The sequence below is a fragment of the Sorex fumeus genome, unplaced genomic scaffold, assembly GCF_029834395.1.
Source record: "Sorex fumeus unplaced genomic scaffold, SorFum_2.1 ptg000098l, whole genome shotgun sequence".
NCBI classification, from domain to species: domain Eukaryota; kingdom Metazoa; phylum Chordata; class Mammalia; order Eulipotyphla; family Soricidae; genus Sorex; species Sorex fumeus.
The window spans coordinates 19,576,540-19,597,010 of NW_026606155.1; the positions used below are offsets into that span (position 1 = coordinate 19,576,540).

The 20,471-nt window shown below is 60.9% G+C and overlaps 1 protein-coding gene across 1 annotated transcript; it reads right to left on the reverse strand.

The window, feature by feature from the left end:
* Positions 1-6,561: 6,561 nt before the first annotated feature.
* VASH1 (vasohibin 1) lies at positions 6,562-20,216 on the reverse strand. The gene is made up of 7 exons (XM_056133633.1): positions 18,956-20,216; positions 12,947-13,035; positions 12,041-12,097; positions 10,951-11,025; positions 9,717-10,098; positions 7,609-7,721; positions 6,562-6,858 (listed from the first exon to the last, which is right to left on the reverse strand). The coding sequence occupies exons 1-7, from the start codon at positions 19,298-19,300 to the stop codon at positions 6,786-6,788; spliced, it is 1,134 nt and encodes a 377-aa protein (XP_055989608.1). The 5' UTR covers positions 19,301-20,216; the 3' UTR covers positions 6,562-6,785.
* Positions 20,217-20,471: the final 255 nt, after the last annotated feature.

The following is a 20,471-nucleotide window of genomic DNA, read 5'->3' on the forward strand; positions in this document are numbered from 1 at the left end:
AGAGAGGCCACTTAGCCGTCCTCTGTGGGACTCAGCGGGTGGGGGGGTCAGGGGTGGAAGGGAACAGTGTAAAGCTTAGAGGCCTTCCAGAGAGTGGAAGCAGAACCTTCCAGCTGGCCACCTACAGCCTGCAGAGCTGGGGTGGGGCAGCGAGTGGTGGGGGGCCTCGTCTTCTCTCCTCTCACCCCCAAGAGTTTGCTGTGCCTTTCTCCTGCCCCCGTTGGACTTTTTGCTGCTTCTTCCCCTCCCCCTCCCGTTTTCTCCAGGAAAGCCTGATGTTCCGCTCAGGCCAGACCGTCTCAGCAGAAAGGTGGCCTTGAACAGAACTGGGGGTCCCAGAAAGCCGGGGGGTGTGGAATGCCTGAGGATGGGCTCTGCTGAGCGAGGCCTCTGCACCCCCCTCTCCTAGCACGGGGTGGCTGTAGCCCATTCAGGGGGGCCCCTGGTCCACCGTGTCACGCCTGCATGCCTCGACCTCTCATTGCTGGGGTGTATCTGGGCCACTCCTCCCCCTGTTCCCCCTAACTCAGGGTAGCTACCAGCCCTCAGAAGACCTGACTTACAGTTGCCCCACTATAGGCTTCCAAGGGACTGAAGGGCCGGCTGCAAGGCTGCAGTGAGGTGAATATTCTCTCCTTTGAAAGCCACAGACCCAGCCTGAATTCTGCTGCTGCATTCACGGTTATCAGCTTTTTCTGCCTAGGTTCTGGGCAACTGATCCATGCATGTCAATTTTAAACACTGTTTCCTGGGCACGGGGCATGCGCCTGTCTGAGCCCCAGGCCTGTCTGTCCACGGCCCCACTGTTCACTGTTCTCCCCACCCCCCCGGGCACCTCCTGAGACAGTTTCAGGACAGTGCCCTGTTGGTTCATAGGACGATGGCCCACTGCTGTTCTCTCTCTCGGAAACGCAGTTTACAACCAGCCGAGGACAGCAGAGGGCAGGAGCGAGAGAGCCAATCTTTTTTCCTTGTTACTTGTTTCTGTTTGGGAAATGAAGTGGGAGTTTTGACATGGCCATTTAAATACTCTCTTCTAAATAAAGGTTTACCTTTCCCCCCATCTGCTGATGATTTTATTAGGAGCCCGAGGCCCTGATGGAGAATGGGGTGGGTGGAGGAGCTTCAGACACGGGGCGGGAGGGGCCCGGAGCCTTAGACCAGTGGCAGAGTGTGAATTCTGGGAGGAACAGGCTTGAGTGACACCTGCTCCGACTTCCTGGGGGTCGCAGCTCCTGTCTGTACCCTCCCGGCCAAGAGAAGAGCTCTGCGGGCTGCTTTCCTCCTCATTCCATCTGCCACCCCCAGGCCCTCCTGGAGTCCGCAATGCCTAGCAGGAGGGTCTGTGCCGGAAGTGGGAGAGACGCGTGTTTTCTCTGCTGAAGTGATGGCGGCCGCAGGCGGCAGGATGCATCTGGCGAGCCTCCTGCCAAGTGTCTATTTCTGATCATCTCTGGTGCAGTCTGGAGCCAGGGCTGAGCAGGGCCATCTGTTGCTGGCAAGGTTGCGCCTCCTTCCAGGCCTCACTGTGCTGGCACGTTCCGTCTTCCTGTGGGCTCCTCAGGCAACGCGTCCCCCAAGCCCCAGAGTTCAACCCGGAAAAAGCTCACCTGACAGACCCATCATCTCTCAGACTCTGAGAACCTGCTTTTGGGTTTTGTTGGAAATCCCTTCCCCTTCTCACACACACACACACACACACACACACGCACGCACGCACGCACGCACACACGCACGCACACTGACCCTCCGTGGGCTGGGACCCAGTGGGAAGAAACCAGAGAGTTTGGGACCTCGAAATACTGGCATCTTGGAGTGGTCAGTTCATGATTCGGGGATAAGCCAACCCTTCCATGCCTTTCAGTTCATACACCAAGTTGAACAGAAATTAAATCATCTCCCCTGGTAGGAATTTTCAGATGGAGAGAATTGTGTTTTCTGGGCCTTGGCAAGCAAGAGAGGCTAGAATTCTAGAGTAGAATTGGTGGGAATGGGGCCCGGAGGGATGGGGGGCCTCCAGTCAGGCTGGATACTTGGCTCCAGGGTAGGAAAGATTCTTGAACCCCTCCTGTGAGGTGTCTCCTTAGAGCCTCCTTTCCTGGCCCTGAGGATTCCCCCCCGCCCCCCGCCCCATCACTTCTCTCCAGTCACTTCTGCACTTCTGCACAGCACTTTAGCTCACAGTTGACACAGCTTTGTAGTGGCCCCCCAGGTGTCCCCTTTCTGTCAGACAATGGGGATTCATAGAGGAATGGGGGGTGGGGGGCTTTCTGCTTTGAGTCTGGCCACCGGAGCTCCCCAGGAGCAGGAGGGGGCGTGTGGAAAGCAGACACAAGGCCGAGGCCAAGGAGGGGCACCCGGAAAGGGCGCCCTGAGCAGCCGTAAGCTTTGAACTCTTCGGTTTTCACCCCAGTTCTTGCCCACATGAAAATCCTGACCAAAGGGTGGACTTCGGTGGGCTACTGCTCCCCAGATTCGAGGGCCTACCTCTCCTCGTGTCCACCAAGGGGGAGACCAGTCTCATCCTGAGGTCCACACCGCTCCGTTCTCCCCTCAGGAGCTCGGCAGTTTCAGGCAAGAGTTGGCCTGGTGGTATCTGGTACACCCTCAGGTGTCAGGAGGTGGAGAACTTCCTGTCACAAGCTGGGGGACCCGGTCTTCTGTCCCATCCCAGTCCTTGCACCTCCATAGTCAGGGGTTCCCATGGAGAGCAGTATAGGCTCTACTTATTTCTGGAAGGTGTCCATTCTGGCTGCAGGGTGGAGGGGAGTGCATGTTCTTTCAAGATCGGTCAGAGATGGCCCATGTCCACCAGCTGCTGGCCTTCACATGGGTCCCTCACAAGCTTATGTGAGGAGCAGTAGGGCCCCATATGGCCTGGCCTTTGGTCTTTGGCCTCCCTGCCCTCAGAGTGGTGATCAGACAGGGGGAGGCCCAACTCCACCCTCCTCATCTTCAAGACACTGAGATGAGCCCCCTGCATCCAAGGGCCCCACTGAGACATACGCCTAAGTCAGCGAAGGAGATGGAGCAGCGGAAATGGGGTCCCCCAGGACCCAGGGCGTGCTTGGTGGTCAACCCCAGCATTGCCCTGAAACGAGTGACACAGACAATACTTCTCTGCTGCGGGAGGGAACCCAGCGCCTTGTGCATGACAGGCCTGGGTCCCCTGAAGCTGCACTCGGTCCCCACGGCCCTCAGTGAGCCCTTATTTGTCTAGGACCTGCAGTGCAGGACCACCCAAGAAACCTACACTTAAAGCACTTGGAGTGAGTGGGACGTGTGGATACCCCCCGCATCTGCGTGTGAAGGTCCAAGCTACGGGCATCTGGGTGGACCCGTGTCATCGTCAGGGGCTGGCTGTAGAGGCACCCGTAGAACCGCTTCTGTTGGTGACGTAAGAGAGGCCTGTGGTTCCAGTGGACGCTCTCACTTCTCCCACTTGCTGTCTACCCCCGCCCCACCCCTGAGCACGGGCTGTGCAGCGACTGGCTGGGAGCAGAAACAAGAGCGAGCCTCCCCGTCCCGGCCTCTGCTCTGCCTTCATTCAGGGCACAGCTTGGGAAGAAAGAGCAGGGAAGAGCGGGGAAGGGCTGGTGTTGCAGGCGCTCTAAAGGGTCTGGCTGGGCCTGTCCAGCTGCAGCAGAACCTTAGAAGAGGCGGGAAGAAGTCCAGTGGTGGGTGGGGGGGACGTGCAGAGGAGGGAGGGCGGCGTGTCGGAAGCTGTGGCTTTAGCAAGCATCGCGCCTGATGAGAAGGAACTTCAGGTCTCTGTGGGCATCCAGGGTTTCCAGAAATAAGCCCCCTTTCCCAGACATCATGCCCTCAAGCCCCTGCACCCTGGGGTGGGTGGGGGGGACCAGGCCTGGGGACTGCATCCAGGGATGGACAGGCCAGTGTGGAGAGGGGCTCACTGAAAGTGGGCTGGAGAGCGCAGCTCCTTGGGATGGAGGGTGAGTCGGGTGGTGGGTGACAGAAGCATCATCATGACTGCAGGGGCTGTGATGGGGCTGCCCTCCCCTCGACCGGACGCACAGTTCCCAGCTCCCAAAGAAAGGAGACACAAGGGCTGGGTTCCTCCAGCCCACATGGGGCTGCTGGGAGAGTTTATTCACTGAGGGCCAGGTGAAAACAGGAAGCAGACAAAGGTGGACGCAATACTGACAGGTGAGCGCGGGAGGAAGAGCAGACAGGAAGCATGGGGGGCGGGGCCCAGCACCCCCAAGCTGCTGCTCAGATCAGAAAGAAAAGGGGGAGAGGGTCAATACTGAAGGGCCTGCAGCCCACCCACATCCACACTCATCTCTCGGGAACAAATGGGGTCTGGGTTCCCCAGACTCACTCTGGCAGAGAACGCAGCTGGGATGCACCACCCAGCACATTACCTCCGGGGCCGCTGGGGTACACAGGAGCCTTGTGGCCACGGCTGCTGGAGTCAGAGGACATCCCAGAGCAGGAGGTCAAAGGCAAATTCAACAGGACAGGAACATCACGTGACCCATCTCAAGTGCGTCCTGTTTCCCTGAACCCTTGGGTCACGTGCGGGCGGGACAGGGCGGCTTCATGCTGGGTGAGGGGCTTTGGGAGACCACAGGTGAGAGCAGAGGCTTCAAGGGAGAAGCTCTGAATGGTCTCCCGGGGGCCTACCCTGGTGCCAAGTGTCAAGGGCCAAGCTTTGGGGAGACCCTGCCCTTCCTCAGGCCCCACCCCCAGGCCAGGCGGGTCCTCGTGGGGTGTTGTCAGGGTGGCGTTCCCCTGAGTGAGGCAGACACTGTCCTGGGCCGCCCAGGAAGTGAGATGGGGTGACATGGGACAGTGCCTAGGGCCCCACAGTCCCTGTCTCTGCCCCCTTCTGGGAGCTCTGGGCACCAGCCTCTACCCAGAGTACGGCCCACCCGAGAGCTCAGCCCAGGAGGGGAGGAGGCTGCCACGGACAGAGTTAAACACACCCCCAGAGTCTCGGCTGGGAAGGGGGTGTGGAGCCCCAGGGAGGAGCAGAGAGGGGGGACGGCTTCCTCCCCAGGGCTGCAGTGGAGGGGGGGTGGCTGGGAGATCAGTGTTTCCCCAGCCCCCACGCGGGCCCAGCTCTGGGCGCCACTCCTGGCTCCTCCCCAGGGGTCCTCAGGGCTGGGTGGTCACTGCCTCACACTCGAGCCATCATCTGCACCCAGCCACCATGGACCCGGAACGGCCGGGTCCACTCCCTGAAGGACGGGGTGGTCATCCAGGGGTCACGGGTCCCTTGGACTGCTCTGACTCTAGGCCCAGAGCTGCCGCGGGCAAGCAGTACTCCTCCCTGGGGACCCTCAGAAAGGCAGCCCTCCTTCACCCCCCTCTGCGCCCTGCAGGCTGAGGACTGTGCCTGCCCCTCCCGCCCGCCAAACCCTCCAGCCCCTGGACTCTCTGCTCAGGGCATGGTGGGCAGGGCTCAGCCATGGTCATTCTGGGAGGGGCCTGGGTGCCCAGGACCCTGCCCCGCCCCATGGGCTCTGCGGCAAAGCCTAAACCTTCTATTGCTTCTGCATCTCTAGCCTGACCCCCGCTGACCTTGGCCTCCTCCTCTGCACTCCGCCCCTCTGCAGCTCACTGGCAGTTTCCCCTGCACGAATCAGAACTGCCTGTCAAAAGAAACCTTCGCAGTCCCTGCAGCCAGCTGCCCTCTATAGCTGGGACTCCGGAGCGCTTCCCACCAAGCAGATGTTTCTGCTTGACGACCCCCAGAACGGGGGATGTGGGGCGCTCTCCGATCCCCAAGCGGCCAGACTCCAAACTCCCCCCACCCTCTGCACTTCCACCCCCACTTCCTGCTGCCCCTCAGGCATCCCTGCCTCACACCTTCCACACCTCCCAGATGCCTGAGCTTCCAGAACCTTCCCCTAGCCCCTCACTGCACACGGGTGACTCGTCCCCGACACAGGTCACTGACCGGATCATCCCTGAGCCCCACCCCACCCCCCCAAACCCAGACAGGCTGTTCAGAGAGCCCTCTCCCCAGGACAGAAGCTTTGTGGCCTGGCCCTCATACCCCCTGCAGGGTGTCCCAGCGGGAAGCAGGGGGGGCCCCCACGGGTCTCACCCCCTCCCCTAGTCTGAGTTCCTGAACCCACCAGACCAGCTCACTGCCCGTGGGCGTGCCCACCTGATGCAAAGCTCATATCCTCCACAGGGCGCTGCTGGCAGGGAGGGCAGTGTTCCCCATGGTGGTCCCCTCGGGCCCCAGGTCCACCCACCCCTGTGGGCAGTGTCAGCATTGCCTAGCAGTCATCCCTGGGCGTTCTGTATGGGGCTGTGTGGGCACAAGGCCTCTCCTGGGCCCTCTCTCGGCTGTGCTTGCTCCCACATGGCCTCCCCCACGATTCCTACCCTGCTTTCCGTTCCCTGGGTCGGTTCCGCCAGAGCTGGCAGAAGTGGACCAACACTTCCGTCCCCCACCCCCCAGTTCCCCCACGGCACAGCCCGTGTAGGGCCGGTAGTTCCCACAGACAGGCTGGACCTGCGCCCCCAGCTCTCAGCTGCGGCACTGGGATTTCCAGAGCCCTTCCGCCATTGGGCAGGTTCGCCTGCTTTCAGTTCCCCCTAAATACCTTAAACTTCAAGTTAGAAGCTCCAAAGAAAATACTGCCTCTGGGCCCAAAGTTAGGGGTCTTGGCTCAGTGAGAGGGGGCAGCAGCTTGGGGGGAGCTGAGCTGGACTCTGAGGCCCCTCCCCACCCACGGGTGAGGCTGGTTCTGGCTGGTGGGTCCCGGCTCCCCAGACAGGGTGAGGCCAGGGCACTTGGCCAAGCCTCACACCCGGATCTGGTACCCGTTGAGGTCAGGCATGGCTTTGGGCTCAGCCGGTTTCTTCTCACCCGACGGCCTGTGGGGAGGAGAGAGGGGGTCAAGGACTGATCCTGAGAAGACCCTCAAGCTCAGGAGCACTGTGCCCCCCTAATCCTGCAGGGCATCCACCCCGAGTGCAGCAGTAGTGCTGAGACGGGGAGTTTTGGGGAGCCCTGCAAGTGGTTCAACCTTTCACCCTCTTCACCCCTGGTTATGACTGTCCCGGGGTGGGGGAGGGCGGCCTCCTGGGTCTCAGAGTGAGTCCAGGGGCCCCTGGAGTCACCAGAGAGGCGGATGCTTCACGCAAGAGCCAGACAGGTGTGGCGGGACACGGCAGAGACAGGGCTGGCCTGGTACTAATGATGCTAATGGTGCTAATGGGCACCTCTGCCATCTAGATAGAGGCAGAAGCCAGATAGGCAGGACAAGCACTGCACCTAGAGCACCAGCTACCCCACTCCCACACCCCTGTTCCTGGGGAACTGGTGGTGGTGGTGGGGGGACCAGCTGTCTGGCAGGACCACACTCTTCCTTCCTGCCCTCGGGAGTATTGCTTCCCTGGGGATGGGAGGCTGCCTGGCTGCCCGCTCAGTGGGGGCATAAGCAGACAGGTCCCACCCACCCTAATCACATCCCTCCAGTGAGGCAAATGAGAAAACGGGAAGGGAAAGGGCAGAGAGGAAACAGGGATAGAGGAGAGGAGAGGAGAGAGCCCAGCCTCCCTCTAGCACTGGCCCCCGACCCTGACCCTGGCCCTCCCCCACCGCCCCTGCGCCCCATTCCTCACCGCCTTTCACTCCGGCTGTTCCTACGATGGGGGCTGGACTGGGCCCGTTGCGGGGAGGAAACGTCCTTCTTCCGGTCCTTGGTGGGGGAGGGAGGGCCGGTCCCCTTGCCAATCTTGGTGGGGAGGAAGAAATGAAAGACCTGTGTTTTCGGGTCTCTCAAGCAGTGCTCTGGGAGGACTGTGGGCCCAGTCTTGGCCATCTTTGGCCCAGTGCAGCTCAGTCCTGGGGACCAATGGGGCTGCCCTGTACTCTAGCCTGAGGCCCTTTGGCCAATGTTCTACAGACATGCACGCCGATGGCAGACGTATTCCTGGTCCCCCCCTTCCGGCCCTACAGGAACTATGAGCTCTGATGCTCCCCCTTCACCCACCACCCCCAGGAGGCCTCCAGCCATGCTCTTCTTCACCCACTTCCCTGGGACGAAGGCTGCTGGGGCAGGGGGTGTCCTTAGGCAGACTGTCTGGCACGCCCTTGTTGGCTGCGGGAACGGCCTGCCCGGGCGGAGTAAAAGAGTGGAAGAACCTTCAAGAGAAGGACCACTGCCCCTCCGGGCAGCCAGATGAGCGGCGGCCGGGCAGGGCTCCAGCAGTGGCCAGCAGGCTCCTGCCAGCAGCTAAGCGTCCGGCCAGTAAGAAAGAAACAAAGGCCCGGAGTCATGCTTTCTAGGGCACAGAGCTGGGCTTTCAAATCAAGGGGGTGCCCCATGGGCAGCTGCAGAAAAGAACCTGTGACACGGGGAGTCCTTAGTGCCACACACTTCAGGACAGCACCAAAGATGGGGACCTTGGGCACCAACTCCCCAGGGAGACAGGACGGTGCTCTGGCAGCAGAGAGACACTGGGCAGGGTGGAGCCATGGTGCATCACCCTGGTGCATCAGGGGAGGATGCACCAGGGTGAGGGGGAGCAGCAGGGTTGGATGCAGCCTATTGCTTGCCCCAGGGCGTGGCACAGGGCTGCCCTCGCTCGTAGATGTGCGTGGGGCACCCTGGTGCCTGTGTCAGGCTGTCTCTAAGCGAATCTCCGGGCGCCCTGCACAGTCTGCACCCCCACCCCCAGACCTGCGCGCTGGCCTTGAGAGCACATCCAGCGCCAAGTCCCGGCTGCGGCGCCAGGCTGCCGGGAGGGGAGGGCCAGAGTCCTGGCTGCGGGATGGGGCCATCAGGAGGTGGGGGGGGGGGTTGTTCAACACCCCGGCAGGGGGTCTGGCAGGGCCCCCGGGAGAAGCCAGGATTCTGCCAAGCTGAGCTGAGGCTGGAGCTCCCTGCTTGAGTAGAAAGGCCCCCTTTCCCTCCTGCTGCGACCCCCACTGCTACCCAGTCCCGTAATTGTGTGTGCAGGGGACCCAGAGCAGGGATCATACCGAGGGAGCCACCAGGCAGGCTGCAGGCTACATGGGCCTCGGCCTCTGAGGGTGGCTCTGGGATCCACCTAAACTCAGCCTCCTCTGGCTGCCCGGCCCAGCCGTGGTGCTCCCTCTGCCCACCCAAGGGGCTGGTCTCAACCCCCTCCAAGGGGTTGGGAGGTTGGGGCGGGCAGAGGCGAGGCTTTCTGGACAGCGAGGCAGGGCGTTCTGGGGTAATTGGGGGGGTGGTGGGACGTTCATGGGGGCAGGGTGTTTGGGGGGGCGAGACGTTCCAGGCAAGGAGTGGGGCAGGGTGTTTTTTTGGGGGGCAGGTGTTCTAGCAGGGGCAGGATGCTTTGGGGGTGGGCAAGGGCAGGGGAACTTGGGGCAGGGGTTTTTGGCGGCGGGGCATTTCAGGCAGCGGGGAGACTAGGCATTTTGGGGACAGGCGTTCTGAGGAGGAGGTCTGGGGGGTTGGAGGACGGGTGTTTCTGGCAGGGGGAGTTGGGGCAGGGCGTTTTGGGGGCGTTCCAGGCAGGGGGAGTTGGGGCAGGGCGTTTTGGGGGTGCTCCCGGCAGAGGGAGTTGGGGCGGGGCGTTTTGGGGGCAGTCCAGGTAGGGTGAGCTGAGGCAAGGCGTTTTTGGGCAGGCGTTCTGGGCAGGGGTTCTGGGGGCAGCAGGCGTTCCCAGGAGGGGGACTTGGGACAGGGGGCTTTGGGGGCAGGCGTTGCAGGCAGGGGGAGTTGGGGCAGGGTGTCTGGCACCTTGAGCCGCATGTCGCGGGCGTGGCGCTCCAGCTCCTTGCGGAAGTCCTCGCGGCCCAGCCGCTCCACGTCCAGCACCGAGTGCTTCCACTCGATCTGCTCCACGCTGTGGGGGTCGTGCGACACGCACTGGCCCAGCTTCACCTTCTTGAGCACGTGCCAGCAGCGGCCGTAGGCGGCCTCGTAGTCCAGCACCAGCTCGCTGAGCGTGCGGAAGGCCGGCGCCTTGTACATCAGGTCCTCGCGCCGGCTCATGCCCAGGGCCCCGTAGCGGCCCCCGAAGTTCACGCCCAGCACGATGTGGCGGAAGTAGTTCCCTGAGAAGTAGGTCTTGAAGCTGATGGGGAAGCGCTCCAGGGTGGGCATGCTGTTGGTGAGGTAACTGCCCAGCGCGCAGCTAAGGAAACGGTGGGTGAGGCCAACGCACAGACCCCCCCAGCTCAGGGAGGGGCAGGGCCCAGAGATGGGGGCTTCCCTAGGCTTTAGTTCCAGGCAGCTGGCGTGAGGCGACTGCAGGGACCTCCCCAAACTCTGGGAGAGCTGGAGGGGGCTACTCAAGGCTTTATTGCCAGACAACTGGGGTGAGGCAGCTGCAGGGACCCCCAAACTCAGGGAGAGGTGGAGGGGGCTGCCCAAGGCTCTTTTGCCAGACAACTGGAATGGGCAGCTGCAGGGACCCCCAAAACTCAGGATAAGGTGGACGCCAGGGTCAGTGGGGCGGGGGTTCTGCCCAAGGCTCTAGCTGCAGAGGGCATAGCCCCCTTGGCTCCTGTGGGGCGTCCCTGGCATGGGCCACCCCAGTCCTCCTGGCCCAGCACTCACTCTCACCCCGTCACAGAAGAGTCGGGTGACAGGAAACCAGCTCTGGCTCTGGGAAACACCGTGAGGACTCAGGCCCAAGTGTGGCCCCAGGCGCACAGCTGTGCTCTGGCCCCTCAGGGAACTCCCCCCGCAGCACACTAGGCGCCCACCCAGCGCCAGCCAGAATGCCAAGTGCACAAAGCCAAATGCAGCCAACCAGGCTGGGGGCCAGCAGGGAGGGGGGACCCAGGAACGGGGGCTGGGAAAACAGCTGGGACGCTGGAGCACAGGCTAGCGTGCCCCCGGCTTTGAGTCTGAACCCCCACAGCGTCGAACTGTCAGGCCTGGACTCCGAGGCTGCACACTGCTGGTGACATCCTGGGCACTCGAGCCTACCGTCCCGCCCGCTACCTCCCCCAGATCTGCAGGATACATTCCCAGGATCACAGCTTCCAGGCATTTGATGGGTAGGGCCTCTTTGGTCATTTCCTTGGCCAGGTCCATCAGCCTGCAGGAGGGAGGCAGGGCCACGGGGACAGCGCTTTAGCAGAGGGCACCCTCCCTCCCATATCCATCCCCCTTACCCCCCACCCCCACCCCCACCCCCGCCCAGCCCAGCCCCCACTCCCCACTCCTTCCGCTTCCTCCTCCCCTAGCTCCTGCTGGCAGACACTGGCGTGATCTCTCCTAATCTCTCCCCTCTGCCGGCGCCTCCAGGCTGCCTCAGCGCAGGCATGGCTTCTCAGAAGAGCTTGCCACTGACCGCAGCTGCTCCCCCACATTGGCCAGCCGCCCAGGATCTCCAGCCTGCTCCTGACCTGGGGGACTAGGGGCCCTGGGTTCCTCCCACCTCACTGGCCCAGCTGCTGGCGTTGGTGCCCCAGTGTCTAGACTCCCCTGAGCCCTTGGGCCAGGGGGTCTCCAGCACAGTTCCAGGAAGCCCCAAGAGGGGCCCCAAGGTAACCGCCGGCACAGCAGAGGGGGCATGGAAGGGCAGGGTAGAGCCACCCTGACCCAGTGGCGGCACTGGGGGACATAGGAGGGTGTGCTGATTGGTGATGGAATGGGAAGTGAGCAGGTCAGCTGGCTCAGTCTGGACCAATCAGTGACTAGGAACGGCCAGTCTGGCACTAGGGGGATGATACACAGGTCCCCACAGTCCAGAGGCGACTGCAGGAAACGAGAGAAGGGGAAGCCACTCCAGCAAGGCTCCCTACTCACTGGGAAAACCCCTCGCACCCCTCCCCCCCACCAGTCCTCTACCAACAGAAGGGTGCTGGAAGGGACTGAGCTCTGCTGAGCAAATGTCCTGGAGTTCCCTTCTCAAGCACCTGGGTGGTTCCTCTTTGTCAGAGTTCCCCTTGATGGCCCCCAGTAAAATTCCTGAGGGGAGGGGCATTCTCCTGGCAAGTGTCCCAACATACCATGTGAACTTCCAAAGGCTCTCAGGGCTTTTGAACCCCGCCCTCCCCAGGGGGAAGTAACTGCTAGCCCGGGCAGGGGTAGGGAACATCCACACTTACCCCGTCAGAGGTCTGCTCTTCTTAATTTCAAAGAACTGGGTTCCTGTGTGATTGTACCTGGGGGCCAGTTAAGGGCTTCCTGGTTAGATCTGAAATAATCCCTATTTGGCTGTCCCCCCTCACACCCGGTTCCAGGCTTGGGGGAGAAACCGCCACATCGGGCACTGTTCTCCCAGCTGCTGCCTTTGGTACCCCCAGCATGAGACCTCTGGCCGGTATGGAAAGAGCTGGTCTCCCTCTGTGCTCCACTGTCCCCGTTCTGGGCCGCTCAGCGCTATGCCCCTGCTCCAAGCTGGCAGTCCTGGGCTTCTCGTGTTCCCGCCATCTGCCTCCCCGCTCACTGGCTGCAGAGGAAGGCAGAGAAGCCCTGCCTTGGGGCTGGAGCAGTAGTACAGCAGCTGACCCGGGCTTGATATTCCCAGCATCCCATATAGTCCCCTAAGCACCACCAGGAGTAATTCCTGAGTGCAAAGCCAGGAGTAACCAACCCCTGTACATCGCCAGGTCTGACCCAAAAAGAAAAAAAAAAAAAGAAGAAGCCCCTTGTTGGGTCCTGAGCAGGTCGGCTGTGGGGAAGTCTAGCCCGGCTCCCACCTCTGCCAGTGGCGGAAACAGAGCCCAGGAAGGGAAGCGGGGGCGAGCAGGGGGCAGTGCCCGGTCTTCACCCTCCCACCCCTTCCTCCCAGTCCCTGGTGCCTCTCAGCCCCAGTGGGTGGCCAGGGGAGGCTGCAACAGCTGTCCACAGGCCACCTCTGGGCCCTGCCCCTCCTGGGGGAAGCCATATGGAGAGTAGTGAGAGGAAGCCTCCCCGGTGGGGTTGGAGAGGGGTGCAGGGGAGGAGGCCCGAGGCAGGAAGGCTGGAGGGGGCTGGCCTCATTGGACAGCACCCATGGGGCGGCAGGATACTGCAGCTCCCTGATGTAGCGCTGCACGGCCTCCAGGCGCTCAGGGATGGGCGTCGTGGGCTGGAATGTAGGCACACTCGGTATGGGGACCTGGGGACAGAGAGAGAGCAGGTCATAGGAGAGCAGCGCACCCGGATACCCAGTCCGAGATAAGCCCCCAGAGAAGCCACCCCCCACCCCACCCCGGCCACCCCCCAGCCCCTGGCTCCCAGGCCCACCCCTCTCCCCGGAGGCCTCCTCCACAGCGAGGACGCTGGCCTTGGGTCTCCTTGCCAAGGTTCTCTGAGAACCTCGAAAATACACAGGCTGATTCACCGCTGACTTGAATTTTAAATAAGGTCTCCTGAAGAACGGCAGTGCTGGGGCTCTGCTCACTCGCGTTCGGGGTTCACTCTGGTTGAGTGCTGGGTCAGAATTGAAAGGACCCCACCCTGGGCTGGTGGCATCCCCACAAGGGGTGACCACACCCTCACAAGGAGGGGTCTCGTACCCTCATAGCACACTGACCAAGACCTTCTAGACCTTCTAACCCTAACCGGAATTGTTGAGGAATAAGTTGGCAGTCGGGGCCAGAGCACAGGGGATGTGTGAGGACAGCCTTGCTGTGGCTCTAACCCTGTAGGGACTCACGGGGGGCATGAGACTTGGCTCTTCTTTAGCATCTCCCTTTCCCACCACCCACTGCCCCGGACCGGTGTGACCACCATTACACGGGAATGTGGCCTAGAAAGGCAGGGCAGGAGTGGGAGAGGGTGGCAGAGGGTGTCCCCACAGGGCTGCAAGCACATGGGCTGTGGGGTGCTGGTCCTTCAGTCAGGAGCCCAGACTGTCACTCAGAAACCTGGAGTCCAGGACTCAGGGAGCACAAATCGGGCAGTCTGGCTGCAAGAGGTTGTCGAGGCTGAGAAGCCTGAGAACAGGATGAACCAGGACCCTCTGTGCACAAGAGCCGGAAATTCGGGGCCCAGCCCAACCGCTGAGCTCCCTCTGGGGAGGTGGTTCCAGATCTCTCATGGAGGCGCCCACCCACTCCCCACACAGGCTGATAAACTGAGGGTGCCAGCCAGCCTGGGTCTGGGTGTGGGTGAGGGAAGGGCTAAGCAAGAGCACAGAGACCAATAGGGTATAAGACACACCATCTTGGGGTGCGGAAGTTGAGCCCTCAGGCCCACTATTTTAGACAAAACAGCATCTGCAGTGCTCAGGCTTCAAAAGGGAAGGGACAGCAGTGACCTCTGACATTCCTAAATGGGGTACAAGGGGGAGGGGTTGCTGCAGACCCAGTCAGATAGCCTCTGATAGGCATCTCCAGACCCCAACGGGCACAGATGCGGGAGGAAAGGTCAGTCGGCCAGAGGCACAGCATGGAATGAGCTTCCGGCCAGCCAGGAAGTCCCTAACCAGCCGCTGACAGCTCAAGCCTGGAGAAGCCACTTCCTCTTTCTCAACACCCCCTTCCCCATACTGGTGGTACTGTCACCAGGGGATAAAAATAAAAGCCCTGGGAAGGTGGCTGCCCCCCCCCACCCCATCCTGGCCTGGCCTCTCAGGGTCAAGGTTCCGGTTGGGGGTGAGAGGAGCATTACAAATGACTTCACAGTTCATTAGCAATCGGTAGGGGGTGGGGAAGGATTGGGGGGGGTGTCCCACTCCAAATGTCAGGTGTCCAGTGAGTTCCCAGACACCCTAAGCAGAGGGAACTGAGCCCCGAAGTCCATGTGTGTTCACGGGTGCCAACCCTGGTCCCCACAAGGGCCTTAGTACCTGCCAACCAGGCAGAGACAGCCAGGCTGGCTCAGGGACAGGAAATGGGTCTCCAGGACTCTCAAGAGACCAGAGACTCCTAAGCAGGGCCTCTGGGCCACCACAGGGCGTGGAGCTGGAATGTCCATGCAGTGGCTCTGAGACTCCCTCTGCAGCTGGTGGACACCACCCTCCTGTTCTCTCTCTCTCTCTCTCTCTCTCTCACACACACACACACACACACACACACACATACACATACACACACACACGCTCACAGATAAGAACTGCAAATGACCAGTCTCCTGCATCATCACAGACAACCCCCCACCCAACCTCCCACCAACCAGAAGCCAGAAAATGCTTCTTCACCACGGAGGGGTGGGGCGCAGATCTTCCTGAGGACAAGGGGGCTTCTTGCTCCCTGAGTCCTTGGAGGCAGGAAGACGCCTGGGGAATTTGCGGCACGTGTGGACAGGAAGCAGGAAGCAGGCCAGCCCAGAAGTGGCTGCTGTCTCTGTCCTGCCTCCGCTCACTGTCCACTGTTCAGCCCCACCACTGGTCTGGCCTGTTGCAGGCTTGTCCAGCAGGCACCATAACAGAACTGACTTCTAGTGCCAGCAGGATGCCACAAATGGGGGCCTAGAGGAGGGTCAGGTCCCAGCAAGGGGCCCCGCCTGCTTTCTGTGGCCACTGAGCCACCAGCGCCCTGGAGAGGGGCGGGACAGGGGTCAGCCTGGCCAGTCTGCCTTCTAGAGGAAGTGTTGATCTGGTTCTGCTGGTGCTTGGGGCCGGGGCCCTATGGCATAGCTTCCGATGTGGGCCACTGAGCTCTTCAAGGTAGTGACAGCTTGAAACATCAAGGGGAGTTTTTTTTTTTTGAGGGGAGGAGTGGAGGGGATCTCCCAAGCAGTGCTTGGGGGTCGAGGGCCCCTCCTGCGAATACTCAGTCCACACTACTGGTGGTTCAAAGTGAAAAAATGATGGGGAGCTGTTTCGGCCCCAGGATGCCGGGGACCACCAGGACCATCCCAGCAGTGATCAGGGGCCTTCAGGGCTGTACCATGGTTGCTGGGATTTGAGCTTGGGCCCTGGTGCATGCGAAGCACATGGTCCAGCACTGAATGATGTCTCTGGTGCAAGGAGAGAGCCTTCAGGAAGGAGAGGCAGTGTTCCTGGAGCAGGGATCCTCTGGGAAACGTGGGTACTGTCACATACCAGCCCTGGGTTTGTAAAGAAGTGCTTCTCAGCCAGGGCCAGAAGGCCTCCTGTGGGCCTGGGAAAGTCCAAGGGGACAATCGTGTAAATGGCCGGGAGGACAGGGCATGAAAGTAGGGGGCAGCCGGTAGGACAGGGAGGTCACAGGAAGGATATAAGGCTCGGAGGGGACTGCGGAGGGGGAGGGGGAGGTTAAGAATCAGCTTTATTTATTTGTTTATTTTTGCTTTTTGGGTCACACCTTTTTAGGTGATGCACTATGGGTTACTCCTGGCTCTGAACTCAGGAATTACTCCTGGTGGTGCTCAGGGGATGATATGGGATGCTGGGAATCGAACCTGGGTCGGCTGTATGCAAGGCAAACACCCTACCTGCTATGCTATCGCTCCAGAACCAGTTTGAAGGAGGTTTTCCCAAAGTACGAGTGGGTGATCTGGGCTAACTCTCATTCTGTGTTGGTTCGCTGGGTCTCCTCACCTGCTCATCTCAGCGGTACTCCTTAAGTGGGCATCATTATTATTCCCATTGTACAGCAGAGGAGACTGAGAACCCAGGAAATGCCATGCATGCCCAGTCCTCTGCTATGGCAGAGGCATGACTTGAGCCTTGCAGGTGGGGCCCCAGAGTTCTCTTTCCTACCACACGACACTGTGGGGTCCCAGAAGGGGCATGGATGGGGGAGGCAGGGCATGCACAGCTGGCAAGGTTGCATACTGGGGTGGTGGAGGTTCCCCGCTGAAGAACAGTTGTCACAGAGGATCTGGGAGGCTCTTCCCCACCTCTCACTTTCTGAAAAGACGTGCAAGCAAACTCTCCCATGTGGATGCTCCCAGCTTTCTGCTTCATCTCAAGTATCACTGTATCACTGTCATCCTGTTGTTCATTGATTGCCTCGAGCAGGCACCAGTAACGTCTCCTTCGTCCTAGCCCTGAGATTTCATGAAGTGCCACATTTGAGGCTCTTTCAGGGTCAGGAGAATGAGACCCATCATTGTTACTGGTTTTTGGCATATTGAATACGCCACGGGGAGTTTGCCAGACTGCTGTGCGGGCAGGATACTTTCGGCAGCCTGCCAGGTTCTCCAGAGTAAGAATTAGATAATAAGCAGAGCCCCGGCAGCTGAAGACCTCTGGTTCCAGCCACAGCCATGCTTAAGACCACTCTCCGTATGTTCGGACGAGCCTCATGCACGAAGGAACCGGCAGAGGAACCCAGGTGTGCGGGACCCGGGGCTTAGATCTCCAAGCTTGCTCGGACTGAGACTGGGTCTCCTCCACCCAGATCCCCCATCTTCCAGTATGTAGGCACCCACCAACTGCCCCTGGCGCCGTGTAATCCCATCAATGGCCAAGACCCAGAGACTATAAAACCCAGGTCCCGGAAGAGAACAGCACAGTCTCCTGCCTCCACACCTGGCGCCTGGCTGTCCTCACCAGGGCCCCTCATCTCAAGTGGTATTTGAAAAACAATGTGACATCCCAGGGAGCCCCTCTTGGGCTCCCCATAGCATGACCTCCTCAGTGCCAGTTCTAAAAGCGGGGTCCCACTGGGAGGGGTCAGCCCTGTGGCTGGCTGGCTCTACTGCTCCAACTCTGGGCTCCCAGCATGGGCCCCCAAAATCAACTAACGTCCAGAGCCTCTGAGGCAACACTTTCTTCTGGGAATTTATCCCGAGTGAAGGACCAGAGATGAACTCAAGGAGGTGCAGAGTGTTCTTTAAGAATAAATAATGGGAACAAGGCCTGACCACAGGAGAGTTTTAAAGTTCTACGTGAGGGGTGAAGTGATAGTACTGTGGTATGATTTGGTCCCCTGAGCCTACCAGGAGTGATCCCTGAGCACAGAGCCAGGAGTAACCCCTGAGCATCACAGGGTGTGGCCCTAAACCTCTACCCCACAATAAAGTAAGTTCTCTGTTAGGACCAAGAGTAATGCAATTCAAACCCACCTGGAAACATAAGCAGCTGCTCTGCTAATCAACAGCCGAACACCCTCATCCCCACAGACAAGTTCTGGAGGCTCTAAGAACTCTAAAAAAACAGCAACAACAAAACCAGGTATACCTGCTGGCTTCCCTGGCCTCCTCCTCCTCACCTGAGCAGGCACCACTGTGCACTGGGCCCTCCCTGCCGGTCACAGCTTTCCTGCCTGTTCTCAGGTCCCATGACCTGGAGAACCCTCCTTTGGTCTCAACCATAAGGTAAAGAGATCAGGCTTGTCTTTCCTCCATGTTCCCTGCACGGGGCCCCGGTGCCCTTTCATTCAGCACATACAAGTGCCTGCTCTGTGCTGTGTTTATAGGAGGCATTTGGCAAGACAAAGATGAATGAGCTGCAAACTGGGCCTTGGGGCCATATGCAGGGGACGGTCATCACAGACGAGCTCCAGAGCTGCCCAGGAACACTGCAGAACTCTCCCTGTCCCAAATCTAGTGTCCAGCGAAGCAGACTTGGACTTGGAAACCTCCAGGTCAGACCTGAGTCCCCGCTCTGCCACTAACGGTCCATACACAGGACCTTGAGTTGTCCTGGTGGGTGCCTGATCCTCATGGTAAAAGGAGCCCCAAGTTGCACTTACTTTACAAGGCCGCTGGAGAATGCAGTGGGATAACTAATGCACGGAAATATTTCTCAACATCTGACGCCCCGTGCCCCGAGCCATTCTGACGCTCTCTCTGCCCTCAGTTCTCTGGCTTTGCAAATAAGACCACATGAAGGAATTTCTTACTTAATCTGCTCTGTCCTCTGAAGAAGACATGGAATTGAATTTTCAGGGGGGTGGTCATTCAACAATTACTTTATTACTTTTTTCCCCCTCTAATGATCGGAAGCAGGAACATTATAAAGGAGAAGGAAAAGGACCTCCAGCAAAGAGGGCGTTAAGTATGGGGGGGGGGTCCCAGAACAGCCCCAAGGGCAGGCGTGAAAACCTCCTTCCTAGCAAGTAGGTCCAGCATTTTCCCATCTCACCTCCTGGGGCCCATCTAGAGCCCCAAGTTAAGTGTGGCTTTGCTCTCCCAGCCCCAGGGTCCTCCCCCAAGCCCCTCACCTTGGGCAGGTCCGAGGCCCCGCGGATCCGTTGGGCCACCTTCTCTCCGTCGGGGTGGATCTTGGCCACATGCTTCCACATCCTTTCCCAGGTGGCCTCGTCCACAGGCAGCCCACCCCGGTTGACAAAGAAGGGGACTCCTCCATCTCGCAGGTCCTCTTCCCCTTCCTCCTCTGGCTCATCGTCCCGCGGGGCCAAGGCTCCTTCACCGCTTTCCAAACGCCTGAGCCCAGAGGGGGCCGCGGCTGCGGAAGGGGCAGAGGCAGGGGCAGCGCCGCCGCCGCCACCGCTGCTGCTGCTGCTGCTGCTGCTGCCACCCGCGGCCACCTTCTTCCCTCCTGGCATCCCCAAATCCTTGCCGGGGGGGACCGGGCAGATGGGAGGGACGTGCCAGGAGGCACCAAAAATATAGGTGGCTCACAGGAGGCCTCCCACACACCAGCTGCGGAGATAACACATGGCCAAACAGTGCGAGGCTCCTTTAAGAAACCAGGGCGTGGCTCCTGTACAATAAAATACTACTCGATAAGAAACAAAAACAAAACAAAAAATCAAATCAAATCAGAGCAGCTAGGTGAAGTGCGGGGCAGAGCTGGGTGGGTGATGGGGACCGGCTTAGAGGCTTTGTTCGGTTAGAAAAAGGGGAGAGGGAGAACACACCCCAACTTGGCAGCCTTCACAAAGGCACCCCCTCCTCCCCTCCCGTTTGACAGGGAGAACAATGATGCGCAGAAGCCCGGGCTGGCGGGGATGAAAAGTCGGAGGGAAACTGAGGTCCGACCGCCGGGACCTTGGGCCGCAGATGAGGCCCAGGCACGGATGCCCACGCCGGCTGGGGGGTCCCCCCTTTCTCTCCCAGACCCCAGGTTTGGAGAGAACCCCAAACAAAACGCCCGCACGGCGCACAGCTGCGCGCTCGGAGCGGCGAGAGGCCAGCGGGGCGCGCGGGCCGGGACGCGCAGCTGGCGGGGCGCGGGGAGGGGGTCGGGCCCGCGCCCCCCGGCCCGGGCGCGGCTCAGCGGGCCGAGCAGGGCGCGCACCCGGCCGGCCCAGCCCTCTCGGGCCGCGGGTCCCCGGCCGCGGGGGCGCCGCCCCGTCCCGGCTGCGGCATGAGCGCGGGCGCGACCGCGGGATGCTCGGCGGCGCGGTGGCCGCCGGGGGTGGACGCGCGCGCGCGGGGGTGTCCGTGCCGCAGCTCCGCGACGCTCCGCGATGCTCCGGCCGCCGTCGGCCGAGTCCCCTGCCGGCCCGCCGCCCACCAGGCACGGCTCCGGCCCGCCCCGCGCATGCGCCCCGTCCCCCCCTTAAAGGGCCAGCGCCTCCCCGCCCGGTCCTGCGCCCCGGGTTCCGCCCCCTCCCCCCAGTCCCCAGGCGCCTCCCTGCTGCGGGGAAGTTAAGTTCACCCGGCGCGCCGCGGAGCGCCGACGCCACCGAGGTTCCCTTCTGGGAGACCCGCAGCGCTCCAGGCTTTGCGAGGGATCACCTTCGCACGGGCAGATGCAAAAGCAGGGGCTGG